The following is a 25,906-nucleotide window of genomic DNA, read 5'->3' as shown; positions in this document are numbered from 1 at the left end:
GAAAACAGCCTCCGTTAACTCGGTATTTACACGTGTTTAGACAAGTGTAATGTTGTCATTTTAGGTTAATGCGGCTGGGTTGACCCGGTCGTATTTTTTTTGGAGGTTAGTGTCCGAATTTGGAACGGAAGAAGATGTCTTGATGTTTGACTTCTTTGATCCTATTCGGCTACGCGTTGACTTTTGTGTCTCTTCCTTCTTCGAACTTAGAATATGAATGCAAGTACATAATTTTGTGTTAGGAAGTAGTTAATAATATATTCATACATCTTTTAAACCTACCAATATAGTGTTGTAAGTGGTAACCAACCCCCGTGGACCTTTTTTTGTTTTGTGTACGTTTGAGAATAAATGTGAATTGTGATTGTGTTTTGGTAATGTGGGTGTTCTAGAAGAAAATCGAAAATGATCTGGAAGACAGAAGTTGGAGTGTAAATGTGATTTTGGAATGTTTGACTTTTGTGTATCGATATTTGCTAATCGGTCGGTAGGTGTTGAGAAGTAGGGATATTTAAAACCGTTTTGGTCCCATCTCATCTGTTATAAAGTCCGAAGAAGACTTCACCAAACTGTTTATTTTTTGTTTGGTTTGGTAAAGATTTCGAGATCTTTACTTAGTATTATTATTTGACACTGAAGTTGTGATCTTCTTTATTTTTTTAAGGATGTTTTTAATGGATGACATCAATTTTTTTGTAATCATGTTCAAGGATATAGTCGGGTTTCGGAATGTTGTTAGTAAAATAATAAAAATGTACTACGTACCACTACTCTCTCATATTAGCTATGTTGATTAAGACGCTCACGTGAACAAAATGATGGATTTAAACATAACTCAAATTATGGATTAGTTGATAATTACTACTTATTTACTACTCTCTCATTTCAATACGTGCAGTAATTAATGCCACTTCTATGTGACAAATAATGTAACATATGTTCAAATTGATATGTGTGTAATTGTGTATATACACATCTGCGTACGTTTCTGTAAACAGTTAAATAGTATCATTTCATTTGTATCTATGCAAAAAATTATAAATAGTACTCCATGTCAAGTTATGTATTATTCGATATAAATGACTAGTATAATAATGTAAAATAAAGTTGTTCGTCGACCAACCAGGGTAGTCTTCATCATCATCAGCTTCAGCCTCCTCATTCTCCATATAAATTTGTGAAAATATACAAATTTGTATAACGTCAAATAAAATATATATCGCATGTGCGCTAGTGCTACTTTTAAAAAAGAACACAAGAAATGATAATCTGTTATAAATAATAACGTAAATATATGTATATGTGTATATATGTATGTGTATAAGGAACTATATAATTGTACAAAGAAAATGGAGGAGGAACGTGGGAGAGGAGAGAGTGAGGAAAAGCAACGGTAACACATTTATTGTTCTTCTTTTTATTATGTCTACATCTTTCTCTCACTCCTTCTCATGTACATAATTTCTATATATACTAGTGATAAGAGTATGATGGCTCATGCACTATACAAAGTGTAAGAAACAATAACAAGTATTCAAATGTGAAGGACAAATGGTGAAGTGGTGAACAAGTGTTACACCAAGTAAAGGGATATGTGTCATTAAGATGGAAGACACATGTGGTGATGGATAATCACACTTATTTCATAATACTCCCCTTTGAATATCCATCACCAATAATGAGTTATGCATTGCCTCATTAAAAACTTTGTCACGGAAAAACCTATTGGAATCAAAACCATGACGAGGGAAAAAGAGTACAATGACATAAACTCCTCCTCGAAAAAGACTTCAAAGACCTCGTAGATGACGCATTCCAATACTGTGAATACGCTTTCTCAATGTTGAAGTAGGAAATGATTTTGTAAATATACTTCGTAGTTTTCAACGAATAGTGATGCAATCTCCCCCTTCATCATTGACATTCTCCATCGAGGTCGATCTTTTGCGTGTTATTTGTTGCCTCGTTAAAAACCTTGTCATGGAAAAACTCAGTGGGATAAAAACCATGATAAGGGAAAAAGAGTGCAGCCACACAAATCATCATATTCTCTCCATTTGTAAGTAACTCTGCTACATTGTTACTTGAGTTGATGGACTGTCTATCAACTTCTTTATTCTTCTCGAATTCTTGAGTGTAAGAGAAGAATATATCTTGTCTTGTCGTTCTTGGTGTAGCTTCCTTTGATTTGGGTGACATATGCAATAAAGTCTTCAAACAGAGTTTTTGCCTTTCGGTTGCTTCTTGTTAATGGGTCTCAACAAGCATTAACTAGTTGATGCTGATCAAACCCTCAGTTTGAAGTTCTTCGCTAACATGTTACGAGGCTCCCGTCTTCGGCAGGTAACTATTGGTTGACGTTCAGGCATCATCTGAGCCATTAGGGATTCTCGATATGGCATATGAAGCACAACTATTTTGGCATCACTTGAATAAGTGACGACCAAAGTCTATCACTGAAACGTTGTGATGTCGTTGTTTTACGATATATCTTTATATTGATCTGAGATAAATCTTCCATCTGCAAAACCAACTAAACCAAACTTGGGGGTTCCAAAATATATTAAGCCTAAGTTAATCGTACCTTTGCAATAGAAGATACGTTCTAACTTATCTCAAAATCTACTCATAGAGAATGAGTTATATGCTGCAAATAGATTAGTAGGAAATGCTTATGCAGAATTCATAACATATATAAATGCTCGTCAGCATTTATACATAATCTTAAATGACTATATATATATATATATATGACTTCCTTTAGAAGTTATTGGTATAAAATCTATTTTGAAAGATGTTTACAAGATCTTTTATTCAAAATAACCCTTTAAGGGTTTTGATGATCATCAATGAGTTCTCGAGAACATAATTATGATATCATATATTTTTCGGGATAAGCTCTTCAAGCATCCTATGAGATGTATTTCAAGTCGTCATATAATATCAATTTTGATTGATATAGGGTACTCTAACAAAACATGGCGCGACACACCATTTTGTTATATATCATTATACCCTTTTGATACTTGGACCACTAGTCTAAAAATTACTCGTCTTTCATACGAGTTTAATATAGACTTGACTACCTCTTTTATTGGCCAATATATATCTCTATACGCTCACAAAGCGGAGATTTATGATCCTCATTAATCACATTGCGCGATATTATATTTTTATTGTCGACATTATGTCTTTGGTTCCAAATTTCCTGCAATGACATGGTTAATCGAGATCTCTTTAATCATTATATAAATGATTTTATTCAGGTACTTGATTTCGTTATTAACCATATCAATCGGTTTTTCTACTCCTCTTGAGGAGTATCTTGCTCCTCTTTAGAAGTCTATGTGCTCCTCTCTGGGAGTCTATTAGCTCTTCTTAAAGAGTCTATCTACTCCTCTTTAAGATTTCATTTGCTCCTCTTCTTAATTTGCTCCTTTTTCTTTTCGATGATTTTATTTATCTTAGGAACCAAAGTAGTCTATTACGTTTCTTATGTATCATAGCTTTTGTATGTCATCCGCCAGAGTCATACTTTTACTGGAGCATTTTTAGCTGGGATGTGAGATTTCTTAGAAATACAAGTTCATATTCAATTATGTGAGGATCAATAATTATATGAAATCTCATCCATCAGCTTTTTGCATTTGATTTGCAATATATATTTTGAATAGTGATCTGTTGAACTTTTGAACTTTTAAATTCATATTCATTGGTTCAAAGATCCAAAACTATTCGACTATTCTCCCATAATGATGGAGAATTTTATCATCCAACATGATGATATGCAAATCTTGCAATAGGCACATCTCTCATAAGATGTCTCAATATTATTAGAGTGGAGACTCATCTCCTGCATCTATATATTTTATCCTCTTTGGATGGTATATTTTATGCGGTGTGGAGGAGCATTTAAAATATGTATCACACACCCATAAGATTCAAAATGAGAAATATTTAATCTCCAACCATGAATATATAACATGGGAGAAATATTTTTTTCAAACTGTTGGCCTCATATATAATATTTATTACATACAAAACTGCATGTTTCATATAAAAACAAAGAGATTAAATCACCATGAATCGTTTTGCAATCTCTTGGAGTTGCACTCTGAATATCATAGTTCATTTCAAGAGTGAACATCATGGATGTTCCACTGTATCACATGCGACATATATATATCATAAACTAAAGGATATGACTTCACCAGAGTTATATCGCTCTGGGGTGTCAAATTCACCAAAGTTTATCGACTTATTGTCGATGTGGGATTCCTTGAATTCTCTCCCTCGAGATGATAACTCTTGGAGTTCATTCATCTCGTACTGAATCCCACTTTAGGATCAAGAACATACCGATTTTGGTTATGTCTATTATCGTAGATCCTTATAAGATGTGAGATTAGTCTTACCCCCTCTCAAGATGATGACTTTTATGTCCATTCACCTTTGACCGAATCTTATTTTTAGATCGGTTATATTTGAGGTTTAATTTGGGGATTTAATAAAGAAATCAAACCATCATATATATATATATATATATATATATATATATATATATCCAATGAGCTTTTAATCCAAAATGATGGTGAATGGGCCAACATTATATGATTCTCGAGGCATAACCTACTACAGAATTAAGGAGGAGCTATATAACATCTACTCCGTAAATAATAAATAAAAATTTTAAACAAATTTAAATAAACTAGTACAATTCAACATAAAATAGATGCTACCTGAATTGAAGTGCAGTGCTTACAACCTCATGAAATGTGAACGGGGACATGCAATACTTTTAAAAGAACTTTTGTTCCTCTAAACAAATTCACAATGATTTTTATTATCACTGATTGACCGGGATGGCTTGACCGGTAACACTATGCTCGAAGCATTAGGAAATTTCATATTTACTATCATTTTACCATCTTTGTTTTTGCAAGATATAATCATATACATGCATGTCTCCAATATGGGCGATCTTGCGATACCATATTTATTTATAGTCTCAACATCATAATTTTATTAAGACAAAATGTCATTAAAACTCCATGAGTTTGTTTGAGACTTTGGAGAACACTAGACATCGATAATCATGAACTGATGTCTTCGGAAGTCGAGAGACTAGCTCATCTAGACCTTCCAATTACTTTTTCACTGTATAAAATATATGTACACATGCTTTATATATTTTCATAAGAGAAATATAGTTTTTGATCTTAAAGACATCTCATTGTCTTTAAATCATATATAAGATATATTTATTATTTAACGAATAAAATAAATAGATGAAGAAATTTAGAAAATAAAATAGAAATCATAGCTTCCCATGTAAGAATTCAGGAGGCCTCATTTTCATTTTAATGAGGCAAAGACAAAGCCTTTTATTTGATCATAAATTAGGCAGAGCCTATATATGTATAATGATCAATCCGAAACTTATATAGCTTTATATTTGATCGTATATGAGGCAGAGCCTGTCATATAAAATAAATTTTCCGGAGAAGACATAGCTTTTTATTAATCGTGAAGGAGGCAGAGCCTACCATATTTAACGATTAATCCGGAAAAGACAAACTTTTATTTGATCGTGAAGGAGGCAGAGCCTACCATATATCTAACGATCTATCCGGATATGATTTAGCTATAGATTTGATCGTAAAGGAGGCAACGTCTATAACTTATGACGATCAATAATCAATCCGGAAAAGGCATAATTTCACATGTCTATAATATTTATGTTATATAAATATAAATAGAAATAATATAAATTTACGTACTTACCTCGTAAAAAACTTCAGTAGTAAACACATCGTGCTGATAACATGTTATAAATAATAACGTAAATATATATGTATATATGTGTATATATGTATGTGTATAAGGAACTATATAATTGTACAAAGAAAATGGAGGAGGAACGTGGGAGAGGAGAGAGTGAGGAAAAGCAACGTTAACACATTTATTGTTCTTCTCTTATTATGTCTACATCTTTCTCTCACTCCTTCTCACGTACATAACTTCTATATATATTAGTGATAAGACTATGATAACTCATGCACTACACAAAGAAACAATGATAATTGTACAAATGTGAAAGACAAGTGGTGAAGTGGTGAACAAGTGTTATACCAAGTAAAAGGATATGTGTTATTAAGATGATGGAAAACACATATGATGATGGATAATCACACTTATTTCGTAACATAATCAAATTTTTTGGGTGTGATATTTCAGCAATAGAAAAAGTTGAAATAAGAACGACGATACGTGGACATCACACATTCACACCATCAAAGAACGTTGATAACTTGTGTTCTTCACGATTACAATATAAAGGTTCCTATACACAAAACATTCTAAGATTCAAATGAGATGTGATAATCCATCTAATCCCACCTATAGTGTTTTTTTTTCTTCTTAAAAACTTGTATTATGCATGTCTACATCCCTCTCTTCTACTACGTACGTCGATAAAATTGAAACTAAAACTGAATATTTGACAAATTAAAGTATCAAAACATAGCTGGGAATAAGATGTATGTTGTGAAAAAAAAAAAAAAAAAAGATGTATGTTGTGAATTAGTGGGCTACAAACAAAAGTAATTGAATGTCTAGACCCACAAAATTTGGAACCTTACAAATATTGTGGCCTTGATGAGCCAAGTAAACAAATAGGTGTCTGTGATGTTTATACAAAAGGTCCATTGCTGTATTGTTGAAAATGCTATGTCTTTGATTTTTGGTTCTTTTTCTTAGGCAATATTGAAAGATGTTTCATTTAACTATTTTGAGTAAAACCCAAACAATATTTTAAGTTTTTCTTGGAGACAGCCGCAACAACTAGGCCTACTGTCTCCCCAATTCCTTTTTTGGGTTAAAACTGTCTCCTAATCCCCAAGTTCCAATACATCTGGTACAACCTTCAATTTTGTTTACTTATTTTCCCCTTTCAAAGAAATCTTCCACGAGATCCGGACCCAATTTTTTGATAAAATTTTTCATTTTCTTCATAGAAAATAAGAGTACTTTATCGGCATTTGTAGACACTACGACTTCTATCTAACTTTTAGTGGCCACATTTGTTTCTTCAAATTAGTTCTCATTTACCAAAAATTTAAAACAGAAAAGACAAATCATATAAATCAGTTGGCCGAGCATTTTGAACCGGTTTTGAATTTGGATGATGATACATAAAAAAAAAAAAAAATACAACACAGTTTTATGCTTTATTATGAAACATCTATAACTAAAATTGTGGGTTAGATAAAATGAAATGGGAAATCGCACATAGAACATGACTAAAACACACAAATCTCATAATTTGTGCAATTCTAAAGAATAAAGAAAATTGCAGAAATCTCATTTACAGCACTTTTTCACAAGTTGTTAAATAAAATGTCACATTCACTGTTTTTTTCCCGCATGTTCTTCATAGATAACGAATTAAAGAACTGTAGAAAGAATAATTGGCCGTACCTTAAGGGGACAAAACATAAATCAAAATGGGAAGAAGATAAAAAGTTGAATGATCTCACATGTTTAGTACGCCAAACGTGGGGAGTATCTTTGAGCTGATTCTGTTGTCTACAATGATTTGTTTGATCTTGATTCATTGCATTTGCCTCTCTTGATTTTTAATATTCAGTGCCTCCTTCCAAGTTCCAATGGGCAATGTAAAGATCTCGTTAATAAACTTAAGCCGTACGATACTATATTATTCGATTTGATCCTTCATTCTAAAGAAAGCTGATAATGCTATACTTTTTTTTTCTTCTTCTCTATAAGTAGATATTGTGGTCAGTGGCGGATTCAGAAAATTTATTTGCACGAGGCACAAATCATTTATTATTACTTATATTAAAAAAAAAATTTGTCAACACTCTGATATTAAATTCAAATAAGAAAAATATTAAATATGATTTTCCATTTATAGTAATTTAAATTATATTTTTATTTGATTTCTAAATGTATATATAATTGCAAATTAGATATATTTAAAATAATAATTATATTTTACACAAATTTAAACTCTAAATAGATTAGATAAAGTAACATAACTATAATATTGTATACTAAGTTTGCAAATATTTTTAAATTTAAATGTAAATATAGTTAATAGTAGAAAAGGAAGATTCAGATTTTGTTAAAAATTAATTACAAGTAAGAAAAGAAATAAATAAGACTGAAAGACTATGGAACTAATCATAAAAAAATAATTAAAAATATGTGGCCATGGAAAAAGGAAAATAAGAATACAAAAAAAAAACTATAGAAAGCATCAAACTCGTCACAAGATGGTGCATGTGACACACTTATGCCAAATGAGCTAGGAAAACACATAACACCAATGTCCATTAGAAATTTTTATAATTTAATATGGGGCACCTGCCCCACCTAAGAACCACGTAGATCCGTCCCTGATTGTGGTCGTGGTGTGAATCAAGATATAAGTACGAGTGATTAGGAGCTACAACACATACCTAATGATTTTTAACGCATACTTAATGATTTTTAGTTGACCTCTTAAGGCTGGAAGGACAACACCTCTTTTCTCCACAAACCTAACAAAAGATAAAAATAAATAAAGAAAATATCTATGACGGATCTTTTGGTGGGTAAATTATGAATGAATATTATAATCGATGTCCAGCCTTTTTAATTACTTTATTTAAAGAATATGTTGACCAAAAATACAATGTACTATTAATGTATTCACTTCATCCTTTTTATTTGAAAATATATATACACATACATAAGCAGATAAGCTACATCACGTACATCGTTTAAATACAAATATTGAATCAAACACAAGAATAACTCTAGTTTATTATTTTAGAAACTTCTCAAAACTAAAGCAATCTTAATCTCTCTAATTTTTCATAAGTTGCTATACCTTAGCACCTCCTTATATATAAACTTTATTTCCATAACACTTTTGGAAAACTAACTTTAGATATCTCCTAAAGAAAGTAAAACTAACAATTTGATATATATATTTAGATCCTCTTAAATATAGTCAGTTTGATCTTCAAGCTACTTCAAACTTACAACAACAACAAACACGTTTCTACTAACCAACAACAACAAATACAGTAAGAACGTTCACTACAAACTTAGCCACGTACGGTGTTCACAGAGCCGTGCCTATATGGTGTAAAAGTTACAAGCTGTCTGCAAATGATTTCTACATCTTTTTTTTTTTTTTTTTGATCAAACATGATTTATACATCATCTAAAGCTAGAGATGAAAAATACATGTAGTTAAAACTTAAAATGTGGACAAAATTCCTATAACTAAAGCTCCTCTACAACGAAAATTCACAGTCCCAATATTGGCTTCGAAGTATTATAATAAATCGTTACCCGAAAATAAAAATAGTTTTACGATAAGTTATTTTTTTTAAATCAAAGACGCCACGCAGAATGTTTGAAAACTTTTTCTGAGAAAAAATTATAATAACTGAAGATTTTAGTTGTTAGTTTGTTTAAGTGAAGATTAGAGAACAGTATCCCCAAGTCGTAGGTCATCATCATCAACCAAACGCATAGCTGGCATATCAAAGAATTAAAGAGTAGCTTTCAAATCTCAAAAGTGATTAGCAGACGATACGAATACACCTAGAAACAGAGGTTGTCACACATTATCATCCGATTAAAGAACATTATTTAAAATTATAAATTTTCCAAAATGCAGTATTAATATATGTAAATTAAATACAAGAAATTCAACAAAAGTGTTCCTTTGTGTGAGTAAAAGAAACACCCCCCACGTGCAAACCCATATAAGCGAGATCTTTAAATTGACGGCGTCAAGCTTAACGTTGCAGTCAATAAAACCGTCAAAAGCAAAATAAAAAAAAAGTTAAACGGAGATCATACTAATCTAAACCGGGAGACTCTTCATCTCCAGCCGTCTCATCGGCGAATCCATTGGCGACGTCGACGACTCCGACGACAATGTTAATGAATCATCATCCACAACAATTGAGTCCGAAGACTCCATCGAGGTGGTGCATGAGAGTTGTGGTGGCGACGGGGACGGCGGAGGAGTACTCGGCTTCCGTTTGTTTCCGTCGCCGGAGACTTTAACATCTCTGGTCAGGTAACTCCTCAGACGTTTCACGTCGGCGAGTTTCACGGGTTTAAGTAAAAAGTCCTCTGCTCCTTCTTCAAGACATCTACAAAATCATTTTCATCGTATCAGTTCTTTAAAATCCATATATATGTTAGCAACAAATCTTGAAAAGAAAGCTCCGGTGAAGAGTATTCACCGGTCGATTCGAGTGAGTACGTTCTCCGACGACATAATTACAACTGGAACTTCCTTAAAACTTGTCGATTCCTATTTCAAAGATATGATCCACATGGTTTCAAGAATTGCCAAAAAATATAAAAATAACTGATTATTTTTTTTATGGCGGGAAAATGTCAAAACCTTAATCTTTTTCAAAAGCTCGTAACCGGTCATTCCAGGCATACAGTAATCAGTGATGATCAAATCAACCTTCAATCTCTGTAAAAAAAAATCAAGATCAAGATCAAGAATCAAGAATCAAGAATCAAGAATCAAGAATCAAGAATCTTGAATCTCAAAATGCTCCCAACATTTTTTAAAACAGAATTTGTAAGAATGTACATCGAATTCGACGGCAGCTTTATCCTCGTCTAATCCTAAGAATTCGAGAGCACGCCACCCGCTGTCAACCGCCGTGACTGCATTGAATCATCCGCTGGTGAATAATTAAGTTTTTTTTTTTATATTTGTTTTGGCTAAGAGAATGATGAAGAATCTAACCTTTGCATGAGGTGATCCGAAGTAATCTTTCAATGACAATACGATCGACGAGGCTGTCATCGACGGCGAGAACATGAACTTGATCAGAATCTAATGGTGGAGATTCTAGTTCTCCGATACCTATTCCGATCATCTCTGATCTTCGTAGACACGAAACACCACCGTCTCTTGCGGCCATAGCTCTCTTTGTCAGTGAGAAAATGAGATAGGAGAGATGAGAAGAGAGAAGAGAGAAGAGAGAAATTGCTTCGTTCTTTCTCCTCCTTCACTAACGTTTTATATTATACCATTATTTGTCTCAGTATCAAATCTTTTTATAGGTGTCTTTTTCTTCTTTTTAAAATTAATTTTTTCCTCCCCTAGAAATATAATCAAAAGAAAACGTTACATTTGGTTTTGTGATTTGATTTGAAAATCGTGATTTTTCTTATCACTTGTTTTACTACTATGTAGAAAGAGTTTTCTCGCTTTTTTTTCTTATATACAAATTATGGTAATGGCTAATTAGACCAATAAAAAATAGGGTAACTTTTCTACAATAGCCGCACACTATTTTTCAATCACCTTTTAACAAAGGTAACAAAGATGGTAACACAGCTTTCATAAAATTAACCATTAGGTAACTTTTCGGACAAAAATACGCTCTAACTCGTCCTCTACAATGCCACGTTTGTTGTTTTGTAAAGGTTAAAGTAGAAGTGTAGAATTAGAAGAAAATAAAAGAATAAAAAACATGGTTATTATTCCACGCATAATAGGTTCATACATACAAGCTAGCATTGGTGCATCATACAAGATATATTTTTTTTTGGGACAAAGCATCATACAAGATAATATTTTTACAGTCTTTATTTAACAAGATTTAGCAGAAACGTGTACGGTTAAGTTCATTAAAACATTTTGAAAATTTTAACCATTTTTAAAATATTTAATCATTTATATACTTTATTTCCATAATTATCATTAAATGTTCGAATTAAAACATTTTAACTTGTTCAATGTGGTCATTAAATTAGGGAAAACACAACATAACTACAAGTGGAGAATGACATAATAAAATTACATGTGTGATTAACAATGTACAAAATGTTGATGCAAAAATATTTTTTCATAATATTAATTAAAGTAGATATGTTTACGAGATTTTTTTATGTTAATGGTTATGTATTAATGTATGCATGTACTCTATAAGGTTATTTGTTTATTGCATGTTGTAATTAGGTATACATAATTTTTATTCTATTTTGTGTAATTGTAGTTTTTTAGTCATTTTCAACCTAAGTTTCTTTTTCTACAGCCCTAATTTTGTGGTTATCGTTCACAGTTTTTTTTTTCATTACGTTTTAACGTTAGAAAGCCATACAAAAATCGACATCATCAATCTTTCTAAATAAAAATCAATTAACCATCTCATTTTCCATTCGAAATATGTCGAAAGTAGAAACTAATGAAATCATATATATGTTCTTGGGTGTTTGTATGATCACATTTTGTTTCATTATTACTTAACTTTGTTTCCGACCGAGTAATCTCATTGTTTATCGATTTCAGTCTATACAAACCACTTAAATGTAAGATTCCATCAAATATATTTATCGTATGCTTTTACTTTTTTTAATAAACTTCAACGTTTTCCCGGTCCGGTAATTACGATTGCCCTACGCAAAACTCATGCGCTTTTAAATATTACCAAAAGAATATAATCAATTGTATATAAGACTTTATGTTATTGTTTTGGAATTTTATTAACACAAACCATTAGATTTGATGAAAGAGTTTATCTTATAGTTTAACAAAGCAAACAATTAACCTCAAAAGGAAAAAAAAAAAAATCAAAATCAAAACCAAAACTAACAATTAATCTCGAGAACTATGATTTTCACTTATATTAAAGCCTACATATTTGTAAAAGCCTTTAGACATATATAAAAGTTTTATAAAAACTTTACAAAATAATGCCCTTAAAATTTTTCTGATCAATGCCCTGTGGGCCGGGGGCCTCCGTCTTGTTGGTTTAGTTACGTTAACTTGTACTTTTTTTGTTTGTTAATTAGGATCCTAATTGAATACAATGCTCAATTGTAGAACAACAAAATTGAGTATTTAAAAAAAAAATTAAGCTGATAATTTTTTAAGATAACAATTTTACGCATGGCTAGAGACAACACTAGTTGCATTATGAATGACATGTGACAAACGATGCACGTCAAATATATTTTTTGCCTTATTGGAAATACTATTTTACAACTGCTCTTGCATTCACATTTCACAGGAAGTTATTAAATCTCACCGTCCCACATTTCGGCGACAGATTTTATGGGACCTTTCTCGGAGATATAAACCTTTCCGTCAACAATCCTGCTCTGAGAAATCTCCGTCGAGATTCTTTGTTTCTCCTTCTCTGTCAAAGACCACTCAAATATCTCCAGATTCTCTTCCAATCTCTCTTTCCTAAAGCTCTTGACCACCATGCTCACTCGTTCCTCGTAAACCCATCTCATACTCACCTGTCATTTACAACTCTAAAAGTGAGCTTTCAATAATAATACAATAATAATAATATTTATGTAGTTTTCATTCAAAAGTCGTAAATTTTAACGGAAATCCAAAAAATATCTTTCACATTTTTATCTTAGATAAAAGAAGGCTTGGGAGAGTACCTGTGCAACTGTTTTTCCCCTGGCATCAGCAATTTCTTTAAGAACATCAGACTCCATGATTCTATGATTTCCCCAAAAGGCTCCTCTCGATCCCAACACTGAATAAGCTAACACAGCAATGCCCTTTGACCTACAAAACTCCCTCAGCTTTCTCTGTTGCCATACTGGAATCATCTCCACCTTTTCCACATTATCCCACAATTACAAATATATTACTTATAGTAACTACAAAGAATTGAACTTGTTGATACATTTACTTGATTGACGCTAGGTGGGATTTTGGCGATAGAGAGGATGTGTTGGAGCTTCTTGCACGAGAAATTGCTTACTCCTATACACTTTGCAACTCCGAGTCTTTGGCACTCTTCCATCTCAGACCAAACTGCTTCATAATCCATTGGCAGAAAATCATCTTCTTCTATAGGAAACTTGTATTTGCCAGGTTTCGAGCTAACTGGCCAATGAATTAGATAGAGATCGAGATAGTCCAGTTTAAGATCACTGCAAGACATGGTTGTGATTATAATTAATCTAGAATCAAAAATGTATTTAAATCTTTCTTTGCACGATGAACCAAGTCTTTTAGTAAAGTCTAACAATGAAATATATTGACTAAAATCTCACTTCAAACTCCGTTCGATCGCCGGCACAACAAGGCCGGCATGAGCATCAGCACACCATAGCTTAGAAGTGACGAAGAGTTCCGATCGAGATTGGACTAAGCCAAGACTAACCGCCTCAGCTAAAGCATCACCGAGCGGCTTCTCAGTCTGGTACCTAGGAGACGTGTCGAAGTGACGGTAACCGAGTTTAATGGCCTCCAACACCGTTTTTTTCAGCTCCATCGGCTCTGGGGGAGGTGACGCGGCGGTTCCAAAAGCTAGAACCGGCATCAAGTGTTGAATGGATCCGATTGGGAACGTAAGAGCTGACATGTTGGTGAAAAGGAAGAAGCGCCTAAAAGTCAAAGAAGGTTTGCTGTGAGAGAATCGTTTCTCACTGGCTCAACTTATATACTCACTACTTAGTACCCCACCATGCATGGCTGCCATAAACAATCAAAGAAAGAAAAAACATGTCACGACTCACGAGTAAGTGGCCATCAAAAAAGTAGCTGTTACGATCAGATAGTAACGGATGGGTTGCATACTTGCATGGACGAGAGATAATTCAACAATCATGCATGAAAGAGAGAGAGAACCCACAATTTGTTGGGTAATTATGTCTTTTAACAAGTCTTGGCCAGCTCAAACTTATTAGTATGGATGGACACTGTGCTGATGTAGTTTAAAGTTTAAAGTCTTTTGACTCGATACCAATAGTTACTCTTTGTTGTTTTTGGCGGCCATGGTGGCTACTACCAAGTAGTGAATATAATAATCAATCTCCTCTCTGTCAGACTGTCACGCGACAAAAAAAACGAACAGTCATATCATATGATTTGCTCAAACCCGTTAATATTCGGGTCTTAATGGGTCTGTTATACACGAGAACAATTCCCTAAACCTCTTGTTATAACATATTATCAGCACGAAACCCTAACCGACTGAGCAAGTACGATGGCCTAGCCGTCTGAGACTAAACTAAACAAATCTCACGCAACCCTACTGTTTTCCGACAACCTCTCATACCTCCGGTCAAGCCATAAAGATAAGTAACTCACGGTTTTATATATATATTTTTTTTCGGCTCATGTCATATTGTTTGTCGATTTGTTCGATTTTTATCGCTTAGTGAGATCTAAAGCATCAAACGAATCGATCATATCTTATTAATCTTGCGTTTGTTTAACTTGCAATATATTGATTGACATGCTATTTTCTCCAATCTTATTGCTTGATCGATATCGATATATATATGTATATGGTGTTAGTGGATTTATATTATGTCGGTTTAGTACAAGTAATACCGAATCATGTTATATTATTGTCGGTCTCGTATGTCATATTTTTATTTATTGAGATATGCTTTCGTAAGTGTTAGTTGATCATACTGCGGTATTATGTTAGATATATTTATAACACTTTATAGTCTCCCTAATCCCAATCCGGAAATACATAGTTGTGATTCCGTTCTATTATCTTATTATTTTTAAGCTTAGATTATATCATGCTTATTGATCGACGTATGTTTATATACTAATTTATTAGTTTGCCGAGGTAAGACTCATGCTTATAGCTGGTCTAATATCTCGTTGGTTTACGTTTGAATACAGCTATATATTATATATAAGTGTGAATTATAAGAATACATAAACGGTGATTCAAGCTGTACCACTTATCGCTTATATATTTTATTATTGTTTTGTTATTTACCGAGATAACTTATACTCGTTTATTTGACTAATTATTGGTATTTATATGCAGTTGAGGCTGGTTTTAGTCGGTGAATGAATCTCTTTGAATGCCGTAGCTGACCTCTCAGTTGATGAGTCGTTTGTATCGAACTAAAGTTTTGCTGTTGCAACATGAGTCGAAGGACTAAGCAATATTCATTGCCAATGATGTCTCCGTCTGGATTTCTAATAACATCCTCATCGAGATAAGTATTATTATTTTTATGGTTTTATAAATTAGCAAATAAATAAGCATGATGTGCTTTATTAGCTAGTGTTTAAAAAAAAAAAATCTATATTCAGTTATTCACTGATAACTGATTAAAACACACATATATATAAAGATATGACGCTTAATATTTATTTAGCATTTATTTATATGATTGTTTATAATATATATGATTTATTTTATTTGTTTAATCACAAATTTAAATCTAATTAAAATTAGATATAATATCATGAAGAAATATTTTAAATCATGTCTTCCAACCTGTTTTTTTGGTGAATACATTGAAAATTTAGTAACAAATTACTAAATAATAATTATTGATCATATTTTCTTGGCATCACTTCTATGCAGAGGTTTAAGTCCAAGTATATGACCATAAAATTTACTAGTTCTTTAGAATAATCTAAAGAAAGTAAATCACTAAAAGTCTATAAGAGAATATATACAAACAACTTAATTCCACTTATAACCAAGATTATAATAGAAAATAATATCATTGTTGGAAATATATTAGAGAAAATATATTCTACTTGTCACAAAATATTGTTGTCATGTAAGACACAATATAGTGAAAAAATATTTTTAAAAAATATTATAATCTTATTTTTTTGTGACTGTATAAAATTATGAGATGTTGATGTAAATCACATCCTATTGGCTTGGTCTATTCATTGAACTGAATATGACTTTATGCAAAGAAAAAGGAAATTGCCACATCAATGATAAGAAAGTTGCTATAAAAGTGGTTATAAATGTGGGTATGATATATATATAAGGTCGCGGTTAAGTCGACTATTATCTCCACTATAAGTGAATAATAAGTACATGAGGTACTTATCTCATCTATATATGATGATGATGAAAGAAGTTAGTGTGAGACAATTTCCAATATTCTACTACAATAATAAGTAGTAGAAAAAGTATTGAAAGCTCTTGAAGAGTATATATACTATTGTCTATAGGAACACAATTTGATATTAATGTGTTATAGTCTCCCAAATCTCGAAGTTAAAAATGTCTAAGATATAATACATGACCCAATTAGAGAATATTATTGATTACAGAGTGTGATTCAAATCGATATTGATAGACATGAAGTGTCATCATCTCGATGGGGAGACAAGAGGTGATGGAACAGAAATAAGATTATGTTCACACCCAAAATGAATTTAATCACTCATATGATAGAGCAAATCTTGAGGATTTGAAAAGTAATCATGTTGAGACAATAAACAAAGAAAATACTTTGAAATCATAAGTATTACCCAAGACAAGAAAAATATTTTAGAGATTACATGCATTATCTAGAAGATAAATTGCTTTGTGAAAATCTCACTGTTTGGCATGACCGGTTAAGCCATTCCGATTCAGTAGTGATGCGAAAGAATAATCAGAAATTTCTGAATAGATTCATTAGAGAACCGAAAGAGTTTTTCTAGTGATTTCTTATGTGTGCTGCTTTACAAAGCAAGCCGATTATATGGCTTTCACCGACCCCATGAATTTGGATAGTGTCAATTTTCTGGTACGTATAAAAAGAGATATTGTGGACTGATCATCCACCATATATTCGAGTTTGCAAGATTATTTGGTTAATTGACAGTGGTGGTGAAACCAGGCTATGTGATTGACAAAAATGACTCTATATGTCAATAAGTTCGCATCGGGCCAATGAATTATCATGAGTACTCCTCATTACTATTGGTTTGGGTCAGAAACCAGATATATTCCATCTAAATGTGTTATACATGTTGAGTTGCTCAACCACATTGATATAAGATGGGATTTGAAAAAAATGTTGGAAATATGATATAAATCTCTTTTGAGGATTGAATATCTCGAGATTTTGAGGCTCGAGAAGCAAAGACTGTTATTTCGGTGAGTCAGTCTTCCCAACATAAGGGGGAGAAAATAAACAGCTGGTAAAAAAACATATTGGAAGAAATTATCTTGATCCTCGTACTGAGAAATGTGCGCAATAATTTCAAAAAATAATTTATTGGCAAAGTTTGCAAAGATGCTAATAGCATGCCAGAGCCAATTTTCTGACCTTAAGAGTGAAAACAATCACATATACCAGCTGTGCTCCAATTAATATTAATGTCCTAAAATGATAAGATCAACTGCTATTAAGTCTAAAGATGGCATGAAGTGTGATAGACTTATGGTTCCAAATATAAGCATCCTCGGTAAAGAAAAGGAGCATAAATTAATATGGCACCGAGGAAGCAAAGAGTTATGAAAAATATCTAGAAGAGATGTAGACATGAGTAAGAAAGAGATTCAGGTACCTGAGAATCATAATGAAAGGAAATCTCAACAAGTTGAGTCATGTCTAGAATGAAAAGGAACCAAAAAGGCAAATCGACGTCGTAAATATGTTTGCATGCAGTGTTGCAGTTGATGATGTTATTGATAAAAATCGAGGATCATAAACCGCGGTAATATAAAAAGTTTTATTGAAAAGTGTACACAAAGAATGATTGGTTAATCATTGAAATAAGAAACTATGAAATAGTTCAAATCTCTTAAAGAGATAATATTTGGATTTGTAGTCCTTACACTTGAAAGTGTAAAATGAATGGGACATAAGGGGATCTTTATGAGAAATAAAGTACATGTAGTAGTACAATGATTCTCATAAATACTTGATATTTATTATGAGAAATGCACTCTCATATGGTGGAGGCAACTATGTAGATCCTTTATGTCTTTGAAAATAAGGCAGGACTTGATTTAGTATATTGTAAAAGCAAGAAAAAGTTTTGATGCATTTTGACACATTTGGAGAGAAAAAGGTGAGAGTTTATCTCTATGAGAGAATCATGTTTGTAGATCATTGTTGTTGATCTTAGGGATCTCATAGTGGGTTGAAAATAAATCGGGAACAAACTAAGAGAAATCTTAGGGTTGTGTAAATCCGAGATTGAACACTAATTGTAATTGTGTTCAAGAAGTATTTTCAAGAAAGTTTGAGGACGTAGGCCTTTGCTGAACCTCGTTAAAAGAAAAATTATATATGTCTCTTATCTCTTCAGCACTTACAAGTGGTTCTTGTTAAACGAAATGTACAAGAACAAGTGCGAATATGTTGATAATGAAAATATTATCTGATCTCCGGTACATATTTCACATACTAAGGAATATATAGAGAAATGATCAATGATGAAATATTACTCCTGAAAGATGGAGAAACCGGATTGTATAAGATCAGATCTTTCATGAAATTTCTTGAGGTTACAAATTTGACATATGATGAGAGAGATGTTATCTCAAGATGCTTACATTATCTTACATAGAAAATTGGTCTTGTAGTACCATACTAAGAAGAAGAGTTGAAAGAGAAATTTTTACAAGGAGAGTATGAATAACTCTTATGTATAAGATGATTGTTTGGAAGATTGTATGTAAAAGAAGATTTGGACTTAAAGTTCAAATAGATATTCTTTATGAAAGGGGTTCAAATGACTTGAAGTTCAATGACCCAGTAGAATATATGATGATCATATGAGTTTGTACCTGAAATCGTTGTTTATAACATTTCAGAAAAGATGATATATATATGATCATAATGCATAACCTGAAGATGATGCTTTCAGGGGGAGAAATATGATCATAAGCGTGGTTGTACTCTTTTTCCCTTATCATGGTTTTTATCCCATTGGGTTTTTCCTTGAAAGGTTTTTAACGAGACAACAAAAGAACACGTGAAAGATAAACACCTGAAAAGGGAATATTATGATACCAATGGTGAAAGATTATCATCTTCAAAGTCTTTGAAATACATTGATGAGATTGTGAGAAACAAAGATAATGATACAGATGAGTCACTTGCGAGATCCATGACCAATAGAAGAATGGCGATACACGTTTACTACAGATTCGTTCAAGTGAAGATTTGGGGAACCATTTACCAAGGCGTTTCCAACCACTACTTTAAAGAAGCTACTTCATCATATTGGATCAGTCATCTCGAAGATTTCAAGTGATTTACTCAAGAGGGGGAGTAAAAGCGCGCTGCACTCTTTTTTCCTTAACCATGGTTTTTCCCATTGGGTTTTCCTGGTAAGGTTGTTAACGAGGCAGCATCTCATATGCGCATATGGGACTAAATTTTTTTAATGGTCATCCAAGGGGGAGTGTTATGAATATATTGTATTATGTGGATGCCCATTATCGGTCCATTAGTGTAAACCCTAAATCATAAAGTTGTATCACTATATATATGTTATATCCTAGGGCTGCCTGTATGTGGCCCCTGTAAAATAGGGTTTCAACTCGTGTACCCCTGTACTTTAAGGCTCTACCTATTTCCCCCTAGACAACATATATTCTTCCCAATTCCACCTATATTAATTTATTTCTATCTAATTAACCAAAATTAATTAAGCTGTAATAAATCAACGTTTTGCATTTTAAAATTGATAATTTGCGATTACTGTACCGCGATTGGCTTAACCCGACCAAAAATATTAGACCCGAAAATTGTTTTCTTTACCCATAAAACCAAATCGATTTGGGGAAAAATTGAAATTAGGGTTTATTCTTCTTCTCTTCTCTTCTTCTTCTTCCTCGAGACCAAGAAAATCGAGTTCTTCTTTCTCGATTCAATTTCTTCTTATTCTTTCTCCGTTTGTTTATTTCGCTTTAACTGGAAGTATGAGCCAGTTTTCTTCTTCTAATTCGTCTCATCTGACTTCGGGAACTACTCTTAGGGGAGTTCCGAGTAGGTGTTGGTGTGGTAACGAAATAACAATGTTCACTTCGAAAACAGATGAGAATCCGTATCGGAGATTCTACAGATGCGTGCAGGGCGTGAAGGTAATGTGATTTATGTGTTGGTTTGTTGAATTTATCAAATATTTTGCCAATGGGTTGATGATTGATTCTCCGATCCGGACATGATGTTACGATAAAAAGGAGAAACACATGTTCCGTTGGTTTGATGATGCTCTTTTAGAGGAGATAAGAATGATTGAAAGCAAACATAAGCATCCCTTAGAAGATGTCAATGTTCTAAGAAAGATGGTGGTGGACAATGTCGAGGTCCAAAACAAGTTGATGCAGGAGATGAAACAACAAATGAACAAGGAGATGAATGAGATCATTCAGCAAGAGCTAACAAATACAAAGGAGAGTTTGGAAAAGTCGAACATGAAGACAGTTTGCATACTTGTTGTGGCAGCTTCAATCGTATGGTTGTGTGGAAATGTTGTATGATGTCTTTGAGATTTCTGTATTTCTATTGTTATGTTAAGACAATGTCGAGGGTTTGTGTTGTTCGTAATGAAAAGAGAAGCAAAACATGTGTTTTCAATAATGAACCAAAACATAAATCCGTATCGGCTATATTGTTGTTGTCATAAGCATGCTCAAAAGAAGACAACACATTCAATTTTTCCCCAAATCGATTTTGTTTTATGGGTAAAGAAAACAATTTTCGGGTCTAATATTTTTGGTCGGGTTAAGCCAATCGCGGTACAGTAATCGCGAATTATCAATTTTAAAACGCAAAACGTTGATTTATTACAGCTTAATTAATTTTGGTTAATTAGATAGAAATAAATTAATATAGGTGGAATTGGGAAGAATATATGTTGTCTAGGAGAAAATAGGTAGAGCCTTAAAATACAGGGGTACATGAATTGAAACCCTATTTTACAAGAGGCCTCATACAGGCAGTCCTATATCCTATGGGATAGATTAATAATACAAGAGAACAATTCTCTACAATTCTCTAAACCTCTTGTTATAACAGGCTTACATTTTTTTCCCATTCCAATATTAAGATTGTCCAATGCGTATATTGTGAGCCTCCTCTAGCTACTATTAAAGTTCCTAATGCCACTTGGAAAAGTTTTGAAAACCGTCGAGACAAAGTCGACGGCCTCTTCAAACGCAAACAATACTTCTTACATTTTAGCACCATTGACTAATTTTTGCAACATCATTCACTTTTAGAATGTACTTATTTATTATAACAGGACTGTAAGTAAATGATTCTAATGAATGATGATTGTGTGGTTCCACAAAGAGTGATCAGATCTCGCCGTCCCACATCTCGGCGACAGACTTTATGGGACCTTTCTCGGATATATAAACCTCTCCGCCGAGGTTCCTAAACTGAGGAATCTCTGTAGAGATTCTTTGCGTCTCCTCTTCTGTTAACGACCAATCAAATATCTTTAGATTCTCTTCCAACCTCTCTTTTGTAAAGCTCTTCACCACCATGCTCACTCCTTGTTCGTAAGCCCATCTCATACTCACCTGTTACTAGTTACAACTCCAAATATGAGCATTTGAACTCAATACATATAGATAATACATATTGAACTTGCTAAAACAACACTGACCTGTGCCACTGTTTTATCCTTTGCCTTGGCTATTTCTCCAAGAACGTCTGATTCCATAATTTTGGGAGTTCCCTAAAAAGCACCTCTAGATCCCAACACTGAATACGCTGTGACAACGATATCGTTCAACGTACACAGCTCCATTAGTTTTCTCTGTTGCCATATTGGACTCATCTCAACCTTGTTCACAAATCACATGTAAGTTTTGTTATTCTTAATTCAACTATATATATCCTAAACAATAAACCAAAAGAGTGTAAACATTAGATTTTTACTTGATTAACACTTGGCGGGATTGTCGCGAATGAGAGGATATGTTGCAGCTTCTTACATGAAAAATTGCTTACTCCTATACACTTTGCAAGCCCGAGTCGGTGGCACTTCTCCATTTCAGACCATACTGCTTCGAAATCCATTGGCATAAAATCATCTTCTTCTATAGGAAACTTGTATTTACCAGGCTTAGAACTAACCGGCCAATGAATTAGGTAAAGATCAAGATAGTCCAGTTTTAGGTTCCTGCAAAACCATATATGTTACACATTAAGTGATTCTTTAAAGATTCTAATGATGTAACGTTATCAGTAACACAATTACATTTTCTAGCACCGGATAAAATAAATACACGACTAACTGATGGTAAAAATCAAAACGAACTAAACCAATTCGAATTAAAAATCAAATGAAACTAACCCGAACCGAACAAAAACCAAACCAAATCAGTGATCTAAAATCTTACTTTAAACTCCGTTTGATGGCCGGTACGACGAGACCGGCATGAGCATCAGCACACCATAGTTTGGTAGTGACGAAGAATTCGGATCGAGATTGGACTAAACCGAGAGAGACGGCCTCGGCCAAAGCTTCGCCGATGGGCTCCTCTGTTTGGTACCTTGGAGATGTGTCGAAGTGGCGATAACCGAGCTTGATGGCTTCGATCACCGTCTCTTTCAGCATCGTTGGTTCCGGTAGCGGAGACGCGGCAGTTCCGAAACCTAAGACAGGCATCGAGTGATGGCCGGAAGGGCCGGATCTGATGGGGAGCGTTGGGACTGTGGTTAAAGACATTGGTTCAAGATAAGTCGCCAAAAAAGTCAACGAAGGTGTGCTCTGAGAAAATGGTTGCTTCGTGGCCTGTACTCACTACTCAGTAGCTAATACCTAATAGTATATTGTCATATACTTTCCAAAAAGGCTAAAAGTATCATACATAAAAAATTAACAAAAATCAGGTAGAAATTAAAAGCCCAGATTTTTTAAATACAGGGAGGATTTCAGTTTCAGGTATAGCAAACCATATCTTTCGATTAAAAATAGGATCTCTAGCGATATTATTGTGCAATATTAATCATATGATGGTCTGATGAATGGAACAAGGCTACAAATTACACAACTGGCAGACCATGTTATACAAGCTCGAATAATCACAGGTATTCCGATGAATACCTTAATTAAAAGTATAATCTATTACATATTTACGAGTTTAATATCAAGTAATAATGTTTATCGATTATAACAGGCACACAAATTGGAAAAATAGTTCTCATATCAAGAATGGTAATAATACTATCAGATTCAAGATTGCCTTTCAAAATGAGGTGTAGACAATTTCCTATATCGATTATTTTTGCAATGACTATCAACAAAAGCCAAAGACAGTCAAGTCACTTTCTAATGTAGGATTATATTTGCCAAGACCTGTTTTCTCTCATGGCCAGCTATATGTTGCAATGTCTCATGTTAGCTTTAAGTCTGGGATCGACGTACTATTTCTCCCTCGGAACTATCGTATCGTGCCAGTTACCCATCGATCTTTGACTTCTTATCAGTTCTCCTTCGGACTTATATCCTCCGCCTATTCCCCCCCCCCCAATCCATACTTATCCACCTATTTCTCCATCAAACTTAAACTTCTCATCTAATTTTCCATCGTCTTGGTTTTAACGGTTTACTGTTTTGATTAACCAACAACGAACCTTATTAACCAAATTAAACCCTATTATACCGGATTACAACTCGATTACAACCCAATTACATAACTAAACCTAACTTAACCTAAAAAAAAAATCTCCAACGTTTGAAATGAGCAACCCTTTGCTCTCTTTTTCTCGCTTCTTTTCCCGACCAACGTTCATTCCAAAAATCTGATGAACTCAATAATTTAATCAATTGTGTTTTGAACAAAGAAATTAAACCCTAAGAAGACAATTTCTAGTGAACATTAATCGAATCAAAATTTCCAACTTATTTTCAATTTAAATTATGAACTGAAAATTACATGTTTGAGATTGACAAATCTTGAAGAAATAGTGATAGGAACTGTGGGTAATTGTTCCAAACAAGGCGACTGAATAATTTACCAGTGATCAATCAATGTGGAACTCACCACCGAGCAAACCGTATCATCATGTAATTGTTTCTTGCTTATTTGTTTCTCACCACCGAGCAAACCTTCGTCGTTACTGGATCTCATCATCACCACCATCTCATATGCAGTATCATCTTCTTCGTCTCATCTTCTTCGTCTCATCTCCTCATCGTTACCACCAGATCTCGTCATCTTCGTCACTGTCTCGGATCTCTCGATCACCGGATCTCATCATCACCAGCAGATTTCATAATTGTCACCACCGTCTAGTTTATCGGATCTCATCATCACCATTCACCACCATCTGGTTCGCAAACTCGTTATCATCACCACCGGCTCGTCTCCTCATCGCTAAAGATGAGATTTGATTTTCATTTCTGATCTTCTCAGATTAATAGAAAATAATTATAATTTAGTAATAGCATACGTGTTATATTTTACAAAAATAATTATTGTTTAAGTCTTTTACTTTGTGAGTAATGGCTAGGAGAACGACACCTATGATGATGGCATGATGCAATAATAAAATAAAAAGAGAGAAAAATAGAAGAAGAAGTCGGGTCGAGTTGGATATATTACCCGGGTTATAAATTGGTTTTATACCGGTTTAACATAGGTTTCTATCGGGTTTAATCCTAAAACTGTGTAAACCCAGTTAGATGGGGAAATAGGCAGAGAAGTATGGATTCAGGGAGAAATAGACGGAGGATATAAATCCGAAAGAAAACTGGTAAGAAGTCAAAAATCGATGGGGAACTAATACGATACAATAGTTCTGAGGGGGAAATAATACGTCGGTCCCTAAGTCTGGTTTGAAAGTTCTAATAACTGATCCCAAAGAAAAAACGTAAAGGAAAACAAGGAATGTCGTCTTCAAAAAAATTTTCCACAACATTTGATTCATCATTATCTTTATCTATCTTAGCTTAATCTTTCATTTTGTTTTTTTTTTAAATGTAGCATAATATATTTGACTATTCACATTGCAGTTATTTTAAAAAATTATTTTACTGTTATTTATTATTTTATTATAGTCGTATTGACATAATAGTGTTGTAAACATAATTAAATAAATGAAAAGGATTCTAAACAAATCCAAATGATAGATGTTCTATAGCACTGTTATATAGCAGAAAAATATTATAGACACGAAGCTAAACTGA

General features: G+C 33.3%; 3 protein-coding genes across 5 annotated transcripts; all 3 read right to left on the bottom strand.

Annotated features, from left to right (window-relative positions):
• Nucleotides 1-9,650: 9,650 nt before the first annotated feature.
• On the bottom strand, nt 9,651-11,089 carry LOC104700756 (two-component response regulator ARR3). Its single transcript, XM_010416323.3, is given in 6 exon segments — nt 9,651-9,902; nt 9,905-10,181; nt 10,275-10,345; nt 10,439-10,516; nt 10,640-10,716; nt 10,799-11,089. Coding segments are annotated over 6 exon segments (702 nt in total). The 5' UTR covers nt 10,977-11,089; the 3' UTR covers nt 9,651-9,881.
• Nucleotides 11,090-12,956: 1,867 nt separating this feature from the next.
• On the bottom strand, nt 12,957-14,439 carry LOC104700754 (deoxymugineic acid synthase 1-D). Of its 2 annotated transcripts, none has more exons than XM_010416321.3 (4): nt 14,083-14,439; nt 13,716-13,959; nt 13,459-13,638; nt 12,957-13,305 (listed from the first exon to the last, which is right to left on the bottom strand). In XM_010416321.3, exons 1-4 carry the CDS (start codon nt 14,391-14,393, stop codon nt 13,078-13,080), a joined length of 963 nt encoding a protein of 320 aa, XP_010414623.1. In that variant the 5' UTR covers nt 14,394-14,439; the 3' UTR covers nt 12,957-13,077. The 2 variants fall into 2 exon arrangements, with proteins under 2 accessions (XP_010414623.1, XP_087315735.1); XM_087459609.1 differs by having other exon boundaries at nt 13,710-13,959; nt 14,083-14,434.
• Nucleotides 14,440-21,877: 7,438 nt separating this feature from the next.
• On the bottom strand, nt 21,878-23,958 carry LOC104700753 (deoxymugineic acid synthase 1-D). Of its 2 annotated transcripts, none has more exons than XM_087456661.1 (4): nt 23,115-23,958; nt 22,651-22,894; nt 22,376-22,555; nt 21,878-22,289 (listed from the first exon to the last, which is right to left on the bottom strand). In XM_087456661.1, the coding sequence occupies exons 1-3, from the start codon at nt 23,441-23,443 to the stop codon at nt 22,448-22,450; spliced, it is 681 nt and encodes a 226-aa protein (XP_087312787.1). In that variant the 5' UTR covers nt 23,444-23,958; the 3' UTR covers nt 21,878-22,289; nt 22,376-22,447. The 2 variants fall into 2 exon arrangements, with proteins under 2 accessions (XP_087312787.1, XP_087312786.1); XM_087456660.1 differs by having other exon boundaries at nt 21,878-22,295; nt 23,115-23,597.
• Nucleotides 23,959-25,906: the final 1,948 nt, after the last annotated feature.

The sequence above is a fragment of the Camelina sativa genome, chromosome 7 (genome assembly GCF_030686135.1).
Source record: "Camelina sativa cultivar CO46 ecotype springtype chromosome 7, ASM3068613v1".
NCBI lineage: Eukaryota > Viridiplantae > Streptophyta > Magnoliopsida > Brassicales > Brassicaceae > Camelina > Camelina sativa.
This window is presented reverse-complemented; position numbering and strand designations above follow the sequence as displayed.